Raw genomic sequence first — 16,138 nt, 5'->3', positions numbered from 1 at the left:
TATGTTTGAGTAAAGAATTAAAATCCTAAAGCCAGTCACGCACAGGCAGCTGTTCCGCCAGTGTGTGTGCTGCTGTCCCCCAGCGGCTGTCTGAGAGACCACCAACCGATTTGGGGCGGCTGCCTCACCTGTAACCCCTGGCCGCGTGACGAAGGTCTGAATGAGCCGCTCTCTCCTCTCTGAAGGTGGCAGCGAAGGCGCGTCCCTCGGCGACCTGTTCCGTGCGTGTGAACAGGGCGGGGTGTGCCCTCTGGGTCGAGGGTCGGAGGCCAAAGGTCAGTCGCAGTTCAGGCAGTCCTTCCTCAGACGGGCCGCTGACCCCCAGCTTAACGAGCGTCTGCACCGCCTTCGCATCCTGAGCTCCACCCTGAAGGTTTGTTGATGCGCTCACACACACACACACACACACACACACACACACACACGTACAACAGGAAATACATGTACACACATCAGCGCATGAATATTAACGTAGACGTTTAAATGTTTTCCCGCTCTTTGTTGAGACAGTTAACCGTTCATTAACCAACTTTTTACGGGAGAAAAAGTGAAATGTTTGATTGAAGCAGGTGGGTTTTCTGGTATACAAATGCAGGTGTTTGCATTTCTAGAATTTTTAATCGTAAATCTTTGTAAACTGCATATTTTGTGTGGAAGAACCAAAAAGTTGATCGCAGCACAAGGAGGGGAAACTAAACCCTGGACTTGTGAATGTTTTCCCGACAACTGATCATCGCCAAACAATGACGTCCCTGTAATCTACATGACAAAGTGTTTCTACACTCTGCTCAGACCCACACGTCATAAAACCCTTGAACACACGTGCGGGCTCACTCTTTTATTTTTTTCCATGTGGAAAATTGATCAAGTGAATCAATAAGGAATCAGACGGAAAAGCAGAATTGATGACTGCATCGGTTAAAAATGAATAACTAAAACCACATCAGTCCCCGTCCCTACACGGCAGCAGTGAGGGCGCAGGGCTCAGCCAATCGCCTGCGGCCAGGAGTTCTTTTTATCTAGTAAAACGTGTCCTACGTGAAACTGGACCTGGAGTGGGACTTTCTCTAGTGTACAGCATGTCGGTTTTTGTGGTGCTTAAAAATAAATCTTCTTCTCTGTCTGAAAGTGAAAGAATTACAGTTTACTGATTACAGTCACACACAAATGCACCTCATTAACTCATGAAGGGATATTTTTTTAAGAAGTTGGTTGAGGGTGTGATGGAACGGGTGCGCGCGCATACACACACACACACACACACACACACACACACACACACACATACACACACACATGCTGTAAACTGTCTGCGTCTGTGTCAGTCTGACCGTGCGGGTCCCGGCATGTTTCTCTCCAGCTCTGTCCTGCTGCCTCCTGTGGCTTCCTGCGACACGAGCAGTGGTTTTGTTTCTGGGCCTGCTGCCTCCGAGTGGCTCTTCTGCTTTCGTGCATCTCTGTCGCTTCCTCCGTGTACGTGGGTGGGGACGGCTGGCCGGCGAGGGCGTGATGGGGCTTTGGCGCTTGGGTGTGTGGCTCCAGTAGCTTTTGCGAGGGTCCGTGGCTTTGGCTGGCCTTGTGTTTGCTAGTGATGGTGCAGTTTGGGCGGAGGGGCTTCCATGTTTGTGCTCTGTCTGGTTGTCTCTTAAAGGAATACACCAAGATTTGGAGAGTTTGGCTGAATCACAAGAAAACACACCGAAAAAAAACCTCCCTGGTGCAGCTTTTTTCCTCCATCCTACCAAATCTAAAATGCACAAAACATCTGTAGTCTGCCCTGGAGGAACCGTTCACATCAACCTTTACAAGCGATCAAACCTTATTTGTGTGTTATCTGTGCTGGTTGCCGTGGAAACAACAATGCGTGCATATGTTGCACCTCTGCAGTAAAGAAGCAAAGATGTGTACTTAAACCTTGCAGGAGTACATTCATGCATACTTCGTTTAACACTGCTGCCACAGCTGCTGACGCGTGACTTCACTTGGACTTGAGTCTTGTGACCGAAAGACTTGATACTCTCGGCACAGCCGAACTCATTTTAGAAAATACGCGTCGTGAAAAGTATCCAGTGAACCGATTTAACTTCCCTGATTACTCCTCCACCTTGGATGCTTCCACGTGTGCAGTATTTACTGATGCGTTATTTCATAGGGAAAAAAAAGACCAAAAAGTCTGATTTCAGACATTTAACCAAAAAATCAAAAACGTACAAAAAAAAACGTCGCCTTTGAGAAGAGGGAACTAGACCTTCAAAATCCTAACTCACACCCGTGCTTTAGCACTCATTTCCTGCCCCGCTTTATTGAAGACATGCCTCCAAATTTCTTATTGCACAAAGTGAAATGTTTCTCTTGTAAATGTTGAGTTAAGTACACGTAAGAAACATCAGGCATGTGGAAGCTGCTGCTGGTTACAGGGTAAAATTAGAAGTAAATAAGGAGAACAAAATAACATCTCTTACAGAGAAGTATTCAGGACTTTAGTCAACTTAATACACTTCTCTCTACTACGCTGTTGGCTGTAAAACTTTCAATGTTTTGTTTTTGTTTTGTTTTTTACTTTCAAATTTGTAAAAGAACCCGTTGGCACTTTTAATTTTTCTAGACTTGTGACTAGCTGGAGACTCGGGTCTCGACTTGGGACCCGGCACCTATTTTGGACTTTTAACGTCAGATAAAGTTTTATCGTTGCATCCTCGCTTCGTCTGAGCGATCACAACCTCGACCATCATTTTAGAAATCCCAGCAGGTCTCTCAGTACAACAGCCCTGCGACCAATCCTGCCTTCGTGTTCCGTTCCCTTTAAAAACCTGAGAGAGGTTTTGATTTATCCACCAAAGAAAACAAAACCCCAACTCAACCTAATAAGGGAGCGAGGGGGGGTTTATTGCAGGGCTGGTTTTAGTTTTACGCAGGCGTGGCTAGAAAGGATTCTAAATTACAACATCCCAGTAGAGTAATTATTACCTCCTAAAACCTTTGTGTATCCCCTTAAGTGTGTGTCTTGCTTTTCCGTGTGTCTGCGTTGCGATAAAAGCAACAAAAATAATAAAAAAAAAAACCTTAAAAGAAAAAGTGACCCGCCCTCCTGTGTTTCTCATAGGACAGGGAGGGGGAGCTTACGTTGATTGACAGGCTGCTGGCCAATCCCCAGCTGTCGTCGGCAGAGTTCCAGGAGTGGAAGCGAGCCTATCAGGAGCTGTTCTCTCAGGAGCCGAACTCGACCACTGAGTCAGACAGCGGCCCACCTTTGACCCCCTCGCTCTCTCACACGCACTCCTACATCGAGACCCACGTCTGACTCACGCAAATACAAGATGCTTTCATTGTGGGGAGGAGGGCAAAAAATAAATAAATAAATGAACTGCAGCCGATGAGAGAGAGCCCGAGTGTCACGAGAGGGGAGAAGTTCACTCTCAGCAGCCATGACAGCTGTCTGACGGAGCTTCTGGGTTGATGCGGGCCCTCGTGTCTCATCACTCTACCAGCTGATTGGTTATGCCACTCCAGCTGGCTCGGGGGTGGATGATAGTCCGACTTACATCTTATCTTTTTGTGCTCAAGTTGCTCGCCATGGAAAGACTCATTTCGGACGATGGATTACAGAAGTCGTATTTTTATGAGCTGCCATTCACCCTGCTTGTTGTGCCACTTTCATTCCGACTGCACAGCGCCTCCCAGCCGCTGACATTGTATCCTATCAAGCCTTATACTTGATGTTTATGATGATATTTACTGTACTGTGAGTGTTAACAGCAGAGGAACAAGAAGCACAGGTTCTTTTTTTTAACATCTCAGTTTTTATTGTCTAGTTTAAGAGACCTTTTGTTTCGTGCTGGTGTGGTAGGATTGTGCTGGGCTGGACCTGAAGCCTGCCCACTCGATAGCATCCAGACGTGAGACCCGTTTTGAGGAAAAATCCACTCTGAGAGGCTTTAACGTGGTTTTCGAGCAGCTTGTAGGTGTATGTGGCGTTTCAGGCCGGTGCAGATTCCTCTGGTAAACGTTAAAAGCAATACAGCTGACTGAGACTTCGCTTCATGTCCAGCAGTGCTGCGCTTTTTCTTAAATGCACCTTGAAATTATTCACGCTTCCTTCTTTTATTGTTGTTTTATGGATTTTATTGTTCATCCAAAAACTTCATCCCCCTGAAGACAGACTGATCCTTCAAAAATCTTGCAATAAGCCAGCGTTGATTACATTCCCTAACACTTCCGATATTGCAAATTTGTGTGCTTGAGTTTGTCACTTTCGTTGTCGCCTTTTTCCTTTTCTTTTGTCTTTTTCTTTAATGACACGGGACCGCGAAGTTGGACAGGACAGGGTAGCTCAGACCTAAAGCGTAGTGCCGGATTTAAACCGTTAGAACCGGCTGCATCCGTTAGGACAGCCCAAAATTGGAAAAAAGCTGCACGTAAAACCTGAATGACTCAGCGTGGCGTGTTCTCTATTAATGTTTGTGTGTAAGTTTCATTGCTTGCATAAAAACGGTTGTCCTAGACCGCCTCCTGCTGCTCTCCCTCTAAACCGCTAATCGCTATCAAAGCAAAAGGACGGGAGCTGCGCGCTGAAGGCTCTTCCACAATGCAGAATCTACAAGCGCGTCTTGTATGCATTCTGTTGACAAACTACGATGTAAACTCTTGTCAGACGTCCATTTTGTCGTTTTGGTTTATAGTCTGATTCTAATAAACTCTAAAATAAACAGCAGACCGCACGGCTTTCTTCCATAGGTTGGCACTTCAGAAGCGCTGATACGATATCTTCAGAAACGACGTCATAGGAGATGCTGGATTTCCAGTATTTGTTCCTTCCTGTTTAGAGGAGAACTTCAGCTTTTTTCGACCTGCAGGTAGTGGGAATAACCATTGCTGGAATTGTTCCTGTATGGAGCAAGAACGGAGCTGCTGCAGCCCCAGAGCGCGATATAAATGTAGATCCAACGGGGTGGCTGGCTACCGTCAAATTCCACCCACTAAAAGTGCGCTTTTTTCCATTCGGATATGCTAAGATTGTTCTTGTTCTTGTAGTCTATCGACTTAATAGAAGAAGACATGGATGTCTGCAGCAGGTTTCTACCCTCTTGGAACAATATTTTGCCTGTTAGTCTGGAGAAGAGAAGAAGCATTTTTTTAGTAGGCGCAATTTGACGGGAGTCGGTTGCCCCGTTACGGCGGCTCCAGCCCTGCTCCACCCATCACTCACGCAGACAAAAAAGTTGAATAAATGGGATCCAGGTCAGGAAAAAACTGACGTTCCCCTTTAGCTGGTCATGTGTTGACCATCCAGATTTGAGTTAATGCGGTGGTTTTATTTGTGAAGGGTTTCTCTGGTGGCAAAGACAATCATCTTTGTTGCTCATCAGAAAACAACGTTATTTTCCCTCCAAATCTTGTGTGGTTCATTCGTTTTAACTCAAAAGTTTCCCAGGGTGGGTTTTTCCTCGGAGGTTCTCCGTATGATGCATGCCACATAGAGAACATGAGGATATATAGGACTGGAAATATGAATCTAATAAAAAATATGTTAGTTTGTTATTTGTATGCTGCTGCCAAATGACTTAATACTCAGAGACACTGCACAAAACTATAAAACACACACACTAATAAGTACACAAGATCCTTAGTTTGAATGCTCTTTATGTGCCGCTGCCCGTGGTTGGTTGTGGTAGCATGTCTTAGTTGTAGATAAATGCAATATTCCCTCTCTGTTTTTGTGTTTTGAATCTGTAGATACACTAGATCTCTCTTTATAAAGTACAAACTAAACTGTCTTGGATTAAGTTCTCAGTTTTTGTTTGATTTCTTTTTTTGGGGGGGGGGAGGGTGCAGAGTAAAAATTGTTTCATGTTCAATCTATAAATTACGGAGAAATAAAGAGTATTTATACGTGGTCATTCTACGTGTTCTGTCGGAGGGCGGATCAATAAAGTTTGGACGAAGATGTATTTTGTTTGTGTTGATTGGAGGGCGAGGAGGTGAGACGTGAGGAGAGGCGCTGAGCGCTGGTAACAGCTGCTGGGTCATCGCTGTCAACAAGGAGGAGAGAGAGAGAGAGAGAGAGAGATGCCAGCAGAGTTAAACCCTGCCCCTTCACCTCAGTGCTCCTGCCGCTCCACAGTCTATCTCTCGGTCTGAACTACTAAACCACTCAGAACTGCGCTCTCGCATGCTGATGCTCACGTTTTTTTGGTTGACTCAGACGCATTTTAACAACATGGCACCGGCTGAGTGATGCCAGGGCGTGTCTGCTTAAACACGGGCGGCTTTAACGTGCCAGCCAGATGACTACAAGTTGCAGGAGTTAGCAGCAAAAGGAACAAGCTTTCCTCCATCCGTGTGTGCTGTTTGTTGATAGCAAAGCTCTTGGCTGCTGCTCATATGTGTGTCCAAGCTCGGAGGCCAACCACTGCGTCCGACTGGGTTTCGTGTCCCCATCGCTGCTGAGAAATACCTGTGTCAGCTGCAGTCATTGTTTGTTCCCATTTTATATATAAAAAACAACAACAACAGAGTGTTTGTAGGTTTTTTGGGGGGCTTGTTTGAATGTGAATGAGCCCGAACGAGTTCAGCTGAACCCCTGAGCTGGTCACACGGCTTCTGGGTTGAGCCGAACCGGAAGGGTTCTACAATGTGCGATTTTAGCTCACATCCAGCTGGATGGAGTACAGATTCGTCTCCATTAACTACAAATGTGCATTTATTGACTGCTGGAGTCCCCGAGAAGTCATGCATGGTGGGGAAAAAGCAAACGACACATGACGTGAAAACTACTGGGGGAAAAAAGGATTTTTTCCATTGAATCTGCATTTAAAATAGAGACATGAGTACAGTTTGGGGAGTCATTGGGTCACATGATATGGAATTTATTGGACAAAATAATCTGAATGTTGATAAAAAGTTTTTCTCAAAAACCTGCAAGTGCCTCTGTCGTGACAGTTAGATGAGACAAGATAAGATAATACTTTATTGATCCTCGTTTGAGGGAAATTTGAGAGTTAGCCTGCTAGCTTCTTTTCAGTTAGCCATCAGAAATCATGGCAGCTTCACCGGCTCATCCCCTCGCTGGATGATACTGAATCGACTCGTCTGCGCTCGTGTACGGCCAGAAGCTTGCAGACGCAAATGTTTGTTTCTGAGTCTGTTTTTCACGGTCAGGTTTAGACCCCTCAGTTCTAATTAAGGAAAACACAAATCCATAAATAAACAGCTTGCCAAGTGTGGTGGTACAACATTTTATCACCCGGCATCAGTGGCCAACTTCAGATCCCTGCAGCCAGCCTCCAGGCTCTGGTGGATATTACAGGCAGGAAAATGAAGGTTGTTAGAGCAGCAGAATTACGGCTTTTGGAATAAGATGTTAAACCGTCGTATTCAGGTGGGGTTTTTTGGGGGGGAGGGGGTTCCCACCACAGGCTGTAGCTAGTAGATGTAAATCCGCAGAAAGGTTACATGAACTTCTTGTTTATTGTATTTCATACCTCATCTTTTGACTCGCTGTGCTGACTGTCTGCAAAAACATCCCCCATCCAAACTAATCAATGCGCATCAGCTCCTCCTGGTTCAAATCTGCGTTGCAAAAAAAGACGGGAAGATTAGGAAACGGTGCTTTGTTCAAGAGGACTCAAGATTCCAGTCAAAGTTGCAGTTGGGTTTTAATTGGTTCTTAATGGTAACTGGATTCTCCTACCGAGATTATCATCTTTCAGTAACAATTGATGACTTATTGATTAGTTCGCGATAATCACCGATCGGAATTTTAAATGTAAAATGTTTGTGCGTGTGTTTGGAGTCCAGCCCAGAAGTTCGGATCCCCTCGGGTCCAAAGAAAAGCTCAGGAAACCTTCATGTTTTGTTTTGCAAGATAACCTGCACCAGTAAACTCTCGAAATGTAGTATGTGTTCTGTGTCGTCGAGTGAAACGTTCAAATACCTGAAGTTGAGGTCACCTCAGACCGTATTACAGGCATTCAATCCAAGAACAATGAAAAGATCTGACTTGGGATGTCGATTTATTTCCAGGTTTTATCTGTCATTCCTGCGCCACTCATTTGAAGTTCGTTATTGTCACTGGGAGTTATTACTCAAGGATACATACATACATACATATATATATATATATGTATATATATATATAGACGCCAAATTACTTTTGAATCGTATATCTTCTTATCATCATCTGCAAAATTAAAGACAATCATTGCATTTCTAATGAAACTCAACTTGAGATAGTGAACAGTGAATGAACATGAATAATTAACTCCATCAGGTTAGTTGGCGCTCGCCTCAATCCTCCGAAGCTTTAACCTGCTTTGGGAATTCAGTTGTCAGAACAGATGAAGTAGGAAGCAAAAAGGAAGCAAAGCAGGAAAAAAACAACAACAACAACAACAACTCGGAATTCTTGGATTGCTTCTATTCCTGTGTAACGTATAGAAAAGCTAAATTATTAACGGCTAATAAATAAATAGGAATGTCACATGCACGGTTTTCTCTATCCCTTCCATAAAATATTCAACTTAGCTTTGCCGTTGCTTGTTTTTCGAAGACGTCCTCCCCCACCTTCCTCACCTTATCTCCCGTTCACTGCTGCCGTCTGATAACCTCCTCTGCAGCCCGGCTCAGCCTGAAAACTCATCTATGCGAGAATCACCTACTTGCCATTTAATCTCTCCTACTTGTGCTCAAAGAGCCTCTGTGTCTCTCTCCTTAGCTCCTGTTTCATTTCCCCTGTGAGGACGTTTCATCATTCAGTTACAGGAATATCACTGCCAACACATCTATGTGTATATTACAGCTCGCTGGCAGTCGCTTGTCGTCTTTTTTTTTTTTTTTTTCTCAGTCCGAGCCAGTACAGCCGCTGCGCTAGTGTGGTTAGCGCTCTCCAACGGTATCAGCTAAATGTTTAGAAGAGTATAAACAGCTGCAGAGAGTGTCTTACTATTCCAGCCAGCATTCAGTCACCTCAGCTGCAATGATCTATGCATGTAAATACACACAAAACTGGACAGCAGAAATGGCCGTTACTCGTTGGAATATCATCCTAAATAAACACTTCATCCATCATTTTTCAGTACAGTGCCACAGACTGTCTGTGAGGGATAGTTTTGGCTTTTCTGGGTTTTCTTATTTCACAAACGAAACTAGATTTAGTTCCCTAAACTTTAACTAAATAAAGATTAAAAAACAGAAAAATTGGCAAAATGCTTAATTGCTATTCTCACCAGAGTCAGACAAGTAGAGAGATACCCTTCTCTCCTCTCAAGGGTTTGAGACCGTCGGAGATCAGCTGGTGGCTAATTAGCTTAGCACAATGAATGACAGCGGAGGAGCAGGTGAGTTTGATTTTATTAAAAAGTCAACAAATAGTCGATAGTCAAAGGTCATCCTGAAGCTGATCTATTTGATGACTTTTGATAAAGATACGCTAACGCCTGGCACCCACCGCCATTGATTGTGCTAAGCTAACCAGCTAGTCTCTGACGGTCTCAGCTCCCCAGGAGGAGAAAGAGCTATCCTGTCTGGCTCTGGGGAGGCCGGGCGTTGAATTGTTGTGTTCCTGTCACCCTTTCAGAAGAATCTGAAAGAATTCACGACTCGTGTCACAAATTAACCTTTGTTCTTGTCAGAGATGCTGTTTGTTTTAGTCGGGCAGGGGCAGCAATGTACACTCCGTCCCAGTCAGAGGTCTGGGCAGCTGGCAGATTTCTCTCCAGTGATCCTTTATGGGATCGTATTCCAGCACACTTTTCACAACCCCTTCCTGTCCTTCACTCCATCTCCTCCCCCCGAACACCAGAAGACTCCCAGACGGCATTGACACCATCCCGTAGCTGAACGATCCGGTGAGAAGTGGTCTGAGGCGCGTCCAGTGGTCTGCTCGTGAATCGTAACGTTCTATATCACAGAAAGGTTCGTACATCCCTAACAGGGCATAGATGAAGCCGTGGGTGGTTGCCAGGCGATGACCAAACCTGGCGATGGACATGGACGCCCGCTTCTCCCAAACTCTACCTTTAAGGTCCCAGTAGAGGACTTCCTTGCTGCTCTCTCTGTTTTCATCCTGGTTATCACCTTGGTTACTGCTGTGGATGGTACTGTGGTTGCCAGGGAGACCGCCTGACACATAGATGCTGTTTTCAAGCACGGTAGAAGCATGGCCATGAAGGGGACGAGGCATTGGCGCTCCTCTCCTCCAGGCTCCCGTTGTCATGTCATAGAACTCCACAGAAGCCACGGACGTGTGTGTGCTGGCGTCTACTCGGTTGTGTCGTCCCCCGATGACGTAGATGATGTCATCCACAACACAGCAGCTGAACTGCGCCCGCCTCTCAAGCATGGACTCCACTTGCTCCCAGCAGTTGAAGCGAGGATCAAACCTCCACACCTGATTGGATGATTCCATTATGGCGGACTTCTCATTCTGATCCACCTCCTTCACCACTTCCCCACCAATCAGGAAGAGGAAGCCCCCCACTGAGCAAACGCAGTGATGTCTCAGTCGCAGTGGGAGACGGGGACTCAGATATGAAAACCTCCTGCGTCTGGGTTCAAACATGAGCATCTGTTGCTCTGGCGAATCTGGACTGGACCCGCCTCCCACAAGCAGCACACGATTGGCCGACACTCTGAGCGTTGACTGACGGTTCTGTTTGACTGGCTGGGCCGAGCCCATCCGGTGGTACTCCAATGCTCGCGTCAGCTGGCTTCTAATTAAGGGTGTGGTCATGGCTTTGTGGGTGTGGCTGAGGTTAGTTAGGTCAGAGGGATCCACTAATCCAAAGCGCAAACGACTTAGTAGAAGATTGGATTGCAGCAGTGGGAGGGGCCCGTTCTCATCCAGCCAATCCAGAGCCAGCTTTATGAGCTCCACCTCTTTCAGGGAAGGTATTTCATCTGCATCCAGGACCAGCATCAGTGATCGGACATTCAATGCGAGTAGGTCATCCCTGTTTTCTTTTATTAATGTCCCCATTTCCATGGCGATGGTATGATTGGCAGCTTCAAGTGCATCTGAAAGTGCATGTTGCACAGCCAGATTAGCGTAGCAGCAGCAATTCTCAGTGCACAACCCGTCAATGATGAAGCGCTCACATATGGACACGGCTGTGTCCACCTGCAAATACCTCGCCGCCTCTAATACATCGGGAAGTGCAGCCGGCGATATGCTGAGCCAGCCAGAATAAAGGAAGTCCAGGATGGCATCTAAACCCTCAGGCCTTAGCGCCGGGAGTCTGATGTGCCCCGCTAATCTCTCCGCTGTAGTCTCTCCAAACAGGGCCCAAAAATAATCACTGGAACTAGCCAAAAGAGCGCGATGACACGGGAACGACACGCCGTCAGTTTCTAGAACAACATCACACATCTTCCCATCCGAGCGCAGACGCTGGAAGCCAGAGAGAAGCGTCGTTCTATGGGATGAACTGTAGAGGAGGGAGTAGCTATCCATCCAAAATACAGGTGGCAAGGAGAGGAGTCAGGAGAGAAAGTGGCAAAAAGAGGCAGAGGAGGAAGAACAAGATGAGTCAGGAGCAAAGAAGCAGAAGGAGGGAAAGCAGCAGTGAAACGAGATGCAGCCGACAAGTTGGAACTAAAGGCGACATCAGGAGAAAGCGTAGTAATGAGCTGTTGAGAGCACGACGCAGGAAATGAGATGGAAAAGAAAAGATAGTCGAGTGTCTCCTCAGCGTCTCCTGCTGTATTTTTGTCCCGCTCTGGCTGCTGTGGCGGCTATATGATGCCATGATAGGAAGGTCAAACAAATGCCCCCCTTCCCTCACACACACACACACAATCCTGTGGTCCGCCCCCTTTGGCCCTTAAAAGCGGACCATCACAAAGCCCCGTGTCTGTCTCTGTGGGCTTTGTGATGGTCTGCTACCCTTTCCTCTGCGTCCGGGAGGGAGTATCACCCAAATACGTGCCTCTAACGTAACCTACAAGCTGATGTATGTATGAGCGCGCGCGCACACACACACACACACACACACACACACACACACACACACACACACACACACAGAGGCAGCCTGGCAGGGTTTCGTGTCTTTCCCAGTAGATGAACTCATTGGTAAATACAGCTGCTCGTCTGTGACCAAGATTCCAGGGCACGGTTGCCACGGCACCTATCTGTGCCCTCATCGCCATGGTGACAGGAATAGAAACACAGACACGACTTTGGCAGATGCAGAGCTACATATCAAACCAGAGGGGCGAAGTTTTGCCAAGCGGTCAGAGATTTTAGAAGTGTCACAAGTAGCGCCGAGCAGACAGAGTCAGCGTATGAGCGCTGCCCTTTCCACAGGCATTTAACCTTATTATGACCTGCTCTGTTTGAAAATGAACGCTGATGGATGTCATACTATTATTTTAGTGCAAGGAGAAGAGGCCATCGTACGGAGGCCCAGAGTGGCCATAGAGAGAGAAAACACATATTGTGTGTCCACAAGACAGAAGTTGTGATGATTTTGATCTGGTGCTAAATGCTAAATCATCAAATCATGGGGGCGGTGTTAAGTTGTGGACAGAAATGAATTAAATGGTGGGAACAACTTATTACTTTATGGCAACAGAATATATATTTTCTCTCTCTCTCTCTCTCTCTCTCTCTCTCTCTCTCTCCTTTTTTCACTTTTGCTGGATGGAGGGAGTGAGGGAGGGTAGAATAATGTAAAGAGGAGTGAGGTTATTTGTAGTATCGGGCTTCAACTTGTCCAGCATGTTTACAGTTATCTGATTAATGTTGAGCTACCGCATGCCGGGTCATTTGTTACCCTGTCAGATACAATTACACACACACACACACACACACACACACACACATACCAGTATGCAAACAAATTCATTTTGTTACGCACTAAAAAGTTCTCCACAGTGTAGATTTTGGGTTGAATTACAATCATGGTCTGTGCACAGATTCCGGCTCGTGTGAGCGAGTCTTTTTTTTTTGTATGGAAGGTTGCACTTTGCTCAAAATACAGTCTAAAGGTGAAGAAAACCAAAACACACTCACGCCTTTTTTTTTTTTTTTTTTTTTGCAACTGCTTTTTTCTCCTTCCCACACAATGTCAAACCCTCCCGTTTCAAACACCAGTGGTTAATATTCCACCGTGACCTGATGGAGGCTAAACTTAGCTACAGCTGCTCCGTGTGGGTGTTTGTCTGTGTGCATGGGGACATGTGATGTGATGATGGATTCGTGCTGTAATGGGTTAGAGATGTGTATCAGGGTGTGTGTGTGTGTGTGTGTGTGTGTGTGATGGCATGCGTTCCGTTAATGCAGCATTCCTTCCTCAAACAGATGGATTCAGAGTGTTGGGATCAAAGGAACTTCTTGGCTCTCAGCTGACCTCGACTCATTACTGCGACACACAGGACACGCGCACGATTCCATGATGTTGCGTGTTGTTTTGGGGTTTTTTTAATTCTCCAGAGCTGAGCGGTAAAAAACTAGAAAAGTTTTCATTCTAAACAAGCATGGATGATTAAAAAATATCAGGCTGTGGCGCATTGTAAAGGTATATTAATGTGTGATGTGACTGATTCTACAGCGTTTGCTTCTCCTCCTCTTCCTGCTGCTTCCTGCAGCTCCCTCCATGTGCAGGAGGTGAACCCCTCATCTCAGCAGACGTAGAAACAGCTTTCAACGTTTATCAAAATGTAATTTCTTAAAATCGTTCCAGTTTGTGTCTCTTAATCAATGTTGTACCGTAAGTCTCAGCTTTAAGTCGTTTACCGCGTGTGGTAGAATTGGCACCTATCAACCCACAGGTGGCGATATTGAGTCATTATCTGCAGCGCATAAGCAGACTGGTGAAGAAATAAAGCAAAGAACCAACACACAAACATGCGTGACAGACCAAACCATGTTTTGCCTCATAGGGAGGGGAAGTGAAATGGTTTGATCTCTGCCTGTGGCCTGCATGGGTCAGTTAGGGACAACCGTCAATCACCAGCGGCTCATCGTTTCTGTTTGATTTTTTTTTTTATTTTTTTTAAAAACAAACCCTGTCATAGGTCGTACACCCCGGCGGGATATCAGGAAGCTATGAAGGTATGAAAAAATAGACGCAGCCCAAGCCTGCTCTGCTTACTGTCAATCTCCTGACACTCAGGACAGGAAGTGTCTGCCAGAACGTCCTCGCACTGAAGCACGTCACCTTATAAAGTCGCACAACACTTTCAGCCTCAGCCTGAAGGTGGTTTTAGGTCTGATTCATGTCAGTCCCAGATTTTTAGCAAACATAAATACAACCTGAGTAAAGAGTGCATTTTTTGGGGGGGGGGCTATTTTCAGCTATGGATGGATGGTTTGTGTGGGACACTTGGACCACAGCACCCACGTTCAGCATAGAGAGGGAACATGGCTCGGGTGACGAGGTGGACATGATTTTTACACGCAGGCAGAACTTGTCAGCGCGCTTGGGTTCCTTGTGAGTTTTGGACTTTTCACTGATATGCTGATTTCACTGATGACCTCCAGCGAGGAGGAGGTCATGTGATCCCTGGCGGCGGTCCGTTAACAGGATGGCGATGTAATCGATTCAGTTCTAATGACGTCAGGTCACCTTGGTGGAGGTGGACGACCGACGAGTGCCCTCTAGTTTTCAGTCGCTTCCATGTCGTGTGACCTAGCGAGTCCAAATCAGTACTGGATATTCGTACCAGACGGGATGAATAAGGAGCACCTCTTTTTATACACTTTTACTGATACACGTGAATGTTTTCATGCCAAATTCAGTTTTTATCATCGCCAAAGAGGTAGATTTGTCTGATGTTGGCGCGATGAGTCCAAAAGCTGTCTGTGGAATTCTACAGAATTTGGAAGGATGGAAGAAGTTTGAGGAAAGATTCCGGATCGTGAGTCGTATCACACCGGCGGAGGTGGATCTCTCTTTTTTTTTTTCCTTTTTTTTTTTTTACGAACTAATCACTGGAGGAGTTGAAGAACAAATGTATCTGCAAAAGAAGACAATAGCAATTTTCTGCATTTTTAACAGCTTCAAAATGTTGCATGGATCAAAACGAGCTTGACTGCTTATCAGTTCGTTCTGCTCTGCTGCTTGCAGACTCGCGCCACGTGCATCATAACACCCAACCACAAAACAGACACAAAGCCAATTATTGTCTAACATCTTTATTAAAACATTTTGTTTTGGTGCCCCCCCCCCCCCCCCCCCGTGTCACAGTAAACCACACTTACTGTTACCAGGACAGAAACTTTTAATTGTCAATAAATGTCCATCAGAACTGAAACATCGCTACTGTTAAAACAACCTACAAAACAACAGAAAAACAAGCTTAAAATGTCCCAGCGTTGAGGTCCAACTCACTCAGTCCAGGTCAAGTAAAGTCTCACCTGCAGCAGGAAGATGATCCTCCTTCAATCTACCGTGTTTTCTGCATAAATTAGGATTTAGAGACAAACTGACAGGGTAAAACTTGTGATTTAAGAGAGTTTTTGTACACCTGCTTGTCAGCAATCTTATCGGTTGACATTTTCTGTAGACGCCAGCTGAACAGGAAGCTGCTGTTTGCCGAGCATGTTGGGATTGTAGTTTGCTAGTCTTCAGTGGCCGCGGTTAAGTCTCGTCTATGAAGATCGTCTGGCTTCCTCCCGCTGCCTCGCCAGGGATCCTGGAGGAGAAAACAAACACTGAGAGAGATTCTCACGTCTACTATCGATGGAAGGCAGGACGGCGAGCAGAGGCCCAGGTCGCCGATGTCTCGGTACCTCTTCACCCGTCTCACCCTCCGTTCCTCTCGCTGTGTCTGACACATTTTCTGTTCGTTTCTGTCTCAAAGAAGGAGGTTTTAGTCATACTGAGGCGCGTGTGAGGCAGGGCAGGCCTGCAGGCTCCAGGTTTAACATCAGTGAAGAAGCCAAAGAGACGTATTGATATTTCGCTGAATCCTGAGGGAAAAGACACGCGGTGAAGGAAGCTGAGACCAGACGACGGGTTCTCGTCGGCTGAGGGAAAGACTCACTCCAGCTCTTCTTTTTCCATTCTCCTTTGTATTTCTTAGTTTAAGTTTGATTAGTTTTACTCTTTTAATCACATTTTTTTTTCTACCAAATGCAAGCCGCATAAATTGAAATAATTTTTTTTGAATTTCAAACACTAACATTAAAGCATAC

The 16,138-nt window shown here is 45.8% G+C and overlaps 3 protein-coding genes across 10 annotated transcripts in view; 1 reads left to right on the top strand and 2 right to left on the bottom strand.

The window, feature by feature from the left end:
• cnksr2a (connector enhancer of kinase suppressor of Ras 2a) overlaps window positions 1–16,138 on the top strand; it is a 57,795-nt gene that overhangs the window by 37,710 nt on the left and 3,947 nt on the right. For 2 of the 4 annotated variants that reach the window (XM_086191206.1, XM_086191204.1), the window contains exons 23-24: window positions 186–373; window positions 3,104–6,097. In XM_086191206.1, coding sequence (XP_086047332.1) covers window positions 186–373; window positions 3,104–3,301 — 386 coding nt within the window. In that variant the 3' untranslated portion in view covers window positions 3,302–6,097. Of the gene's footprint in view, window positions 1–185; window positions 374–3,103; window positions 6,099–16,138 lie in introns of those variants that run through there. The other 2 variants (XM_086191205.1, XM_086191207.1) reach the window with 2 other exon arrangements.
• On the bottom strand, window positions 9,400–11,687 carry klhl34 (kelch-like family member 34). The gene has a single exon (XM_086191355.1). The coding sequence runs from the start codon at window positions 11,447–11,449 to the stop codon at window positions 9,644–9,646; it is 1,806 nt and encodes a 601-aa protein (XP_086047481.1). The 5' UTR covers window positions 11,450–11,687; the 3' UTR covers window positions 9,400–9,643.
• Window positions 15,180–16,138, bottom strand: part of smpx (small muscle protein X-linked) — an 11,928-nt gene continuing 10,969 nt past the window's right edge. For all 5 annotated transcript variants that reach the window (XM_086191212.1, XM_086191211.1, XM_086191214.1 and 2 more), the window contains exon 5: window positions 15,180–15,636. The gene's annotated coding sequence lies outside the window, so the exon portion shown is untranslated. The remainder of the gene's footprint in view (window positions 15,637–16,138) is intronic.

This window comes from Aulostomus chinensis, chromosome 21, assembly GCF_037954235.1.
Source record: "Aulostomus chinensis isolate RoL2024-O1b breed Wild chromosome 21, RoL_Achi_v1.0, whole genome shotgun sequence".
NCBI classification, from domain to species: domain Eukaryota; kingdom Metazoa; phylum Chordata; class Actinopteri; order Syngnathiformes; family Aulostomidae; genus Aulostomus; species Aulostomus chinensis.
Note: the sequence above shows the minus strand (reverse complement) of the source record. Positions and strands in the feature narration are given on the sequence as shown.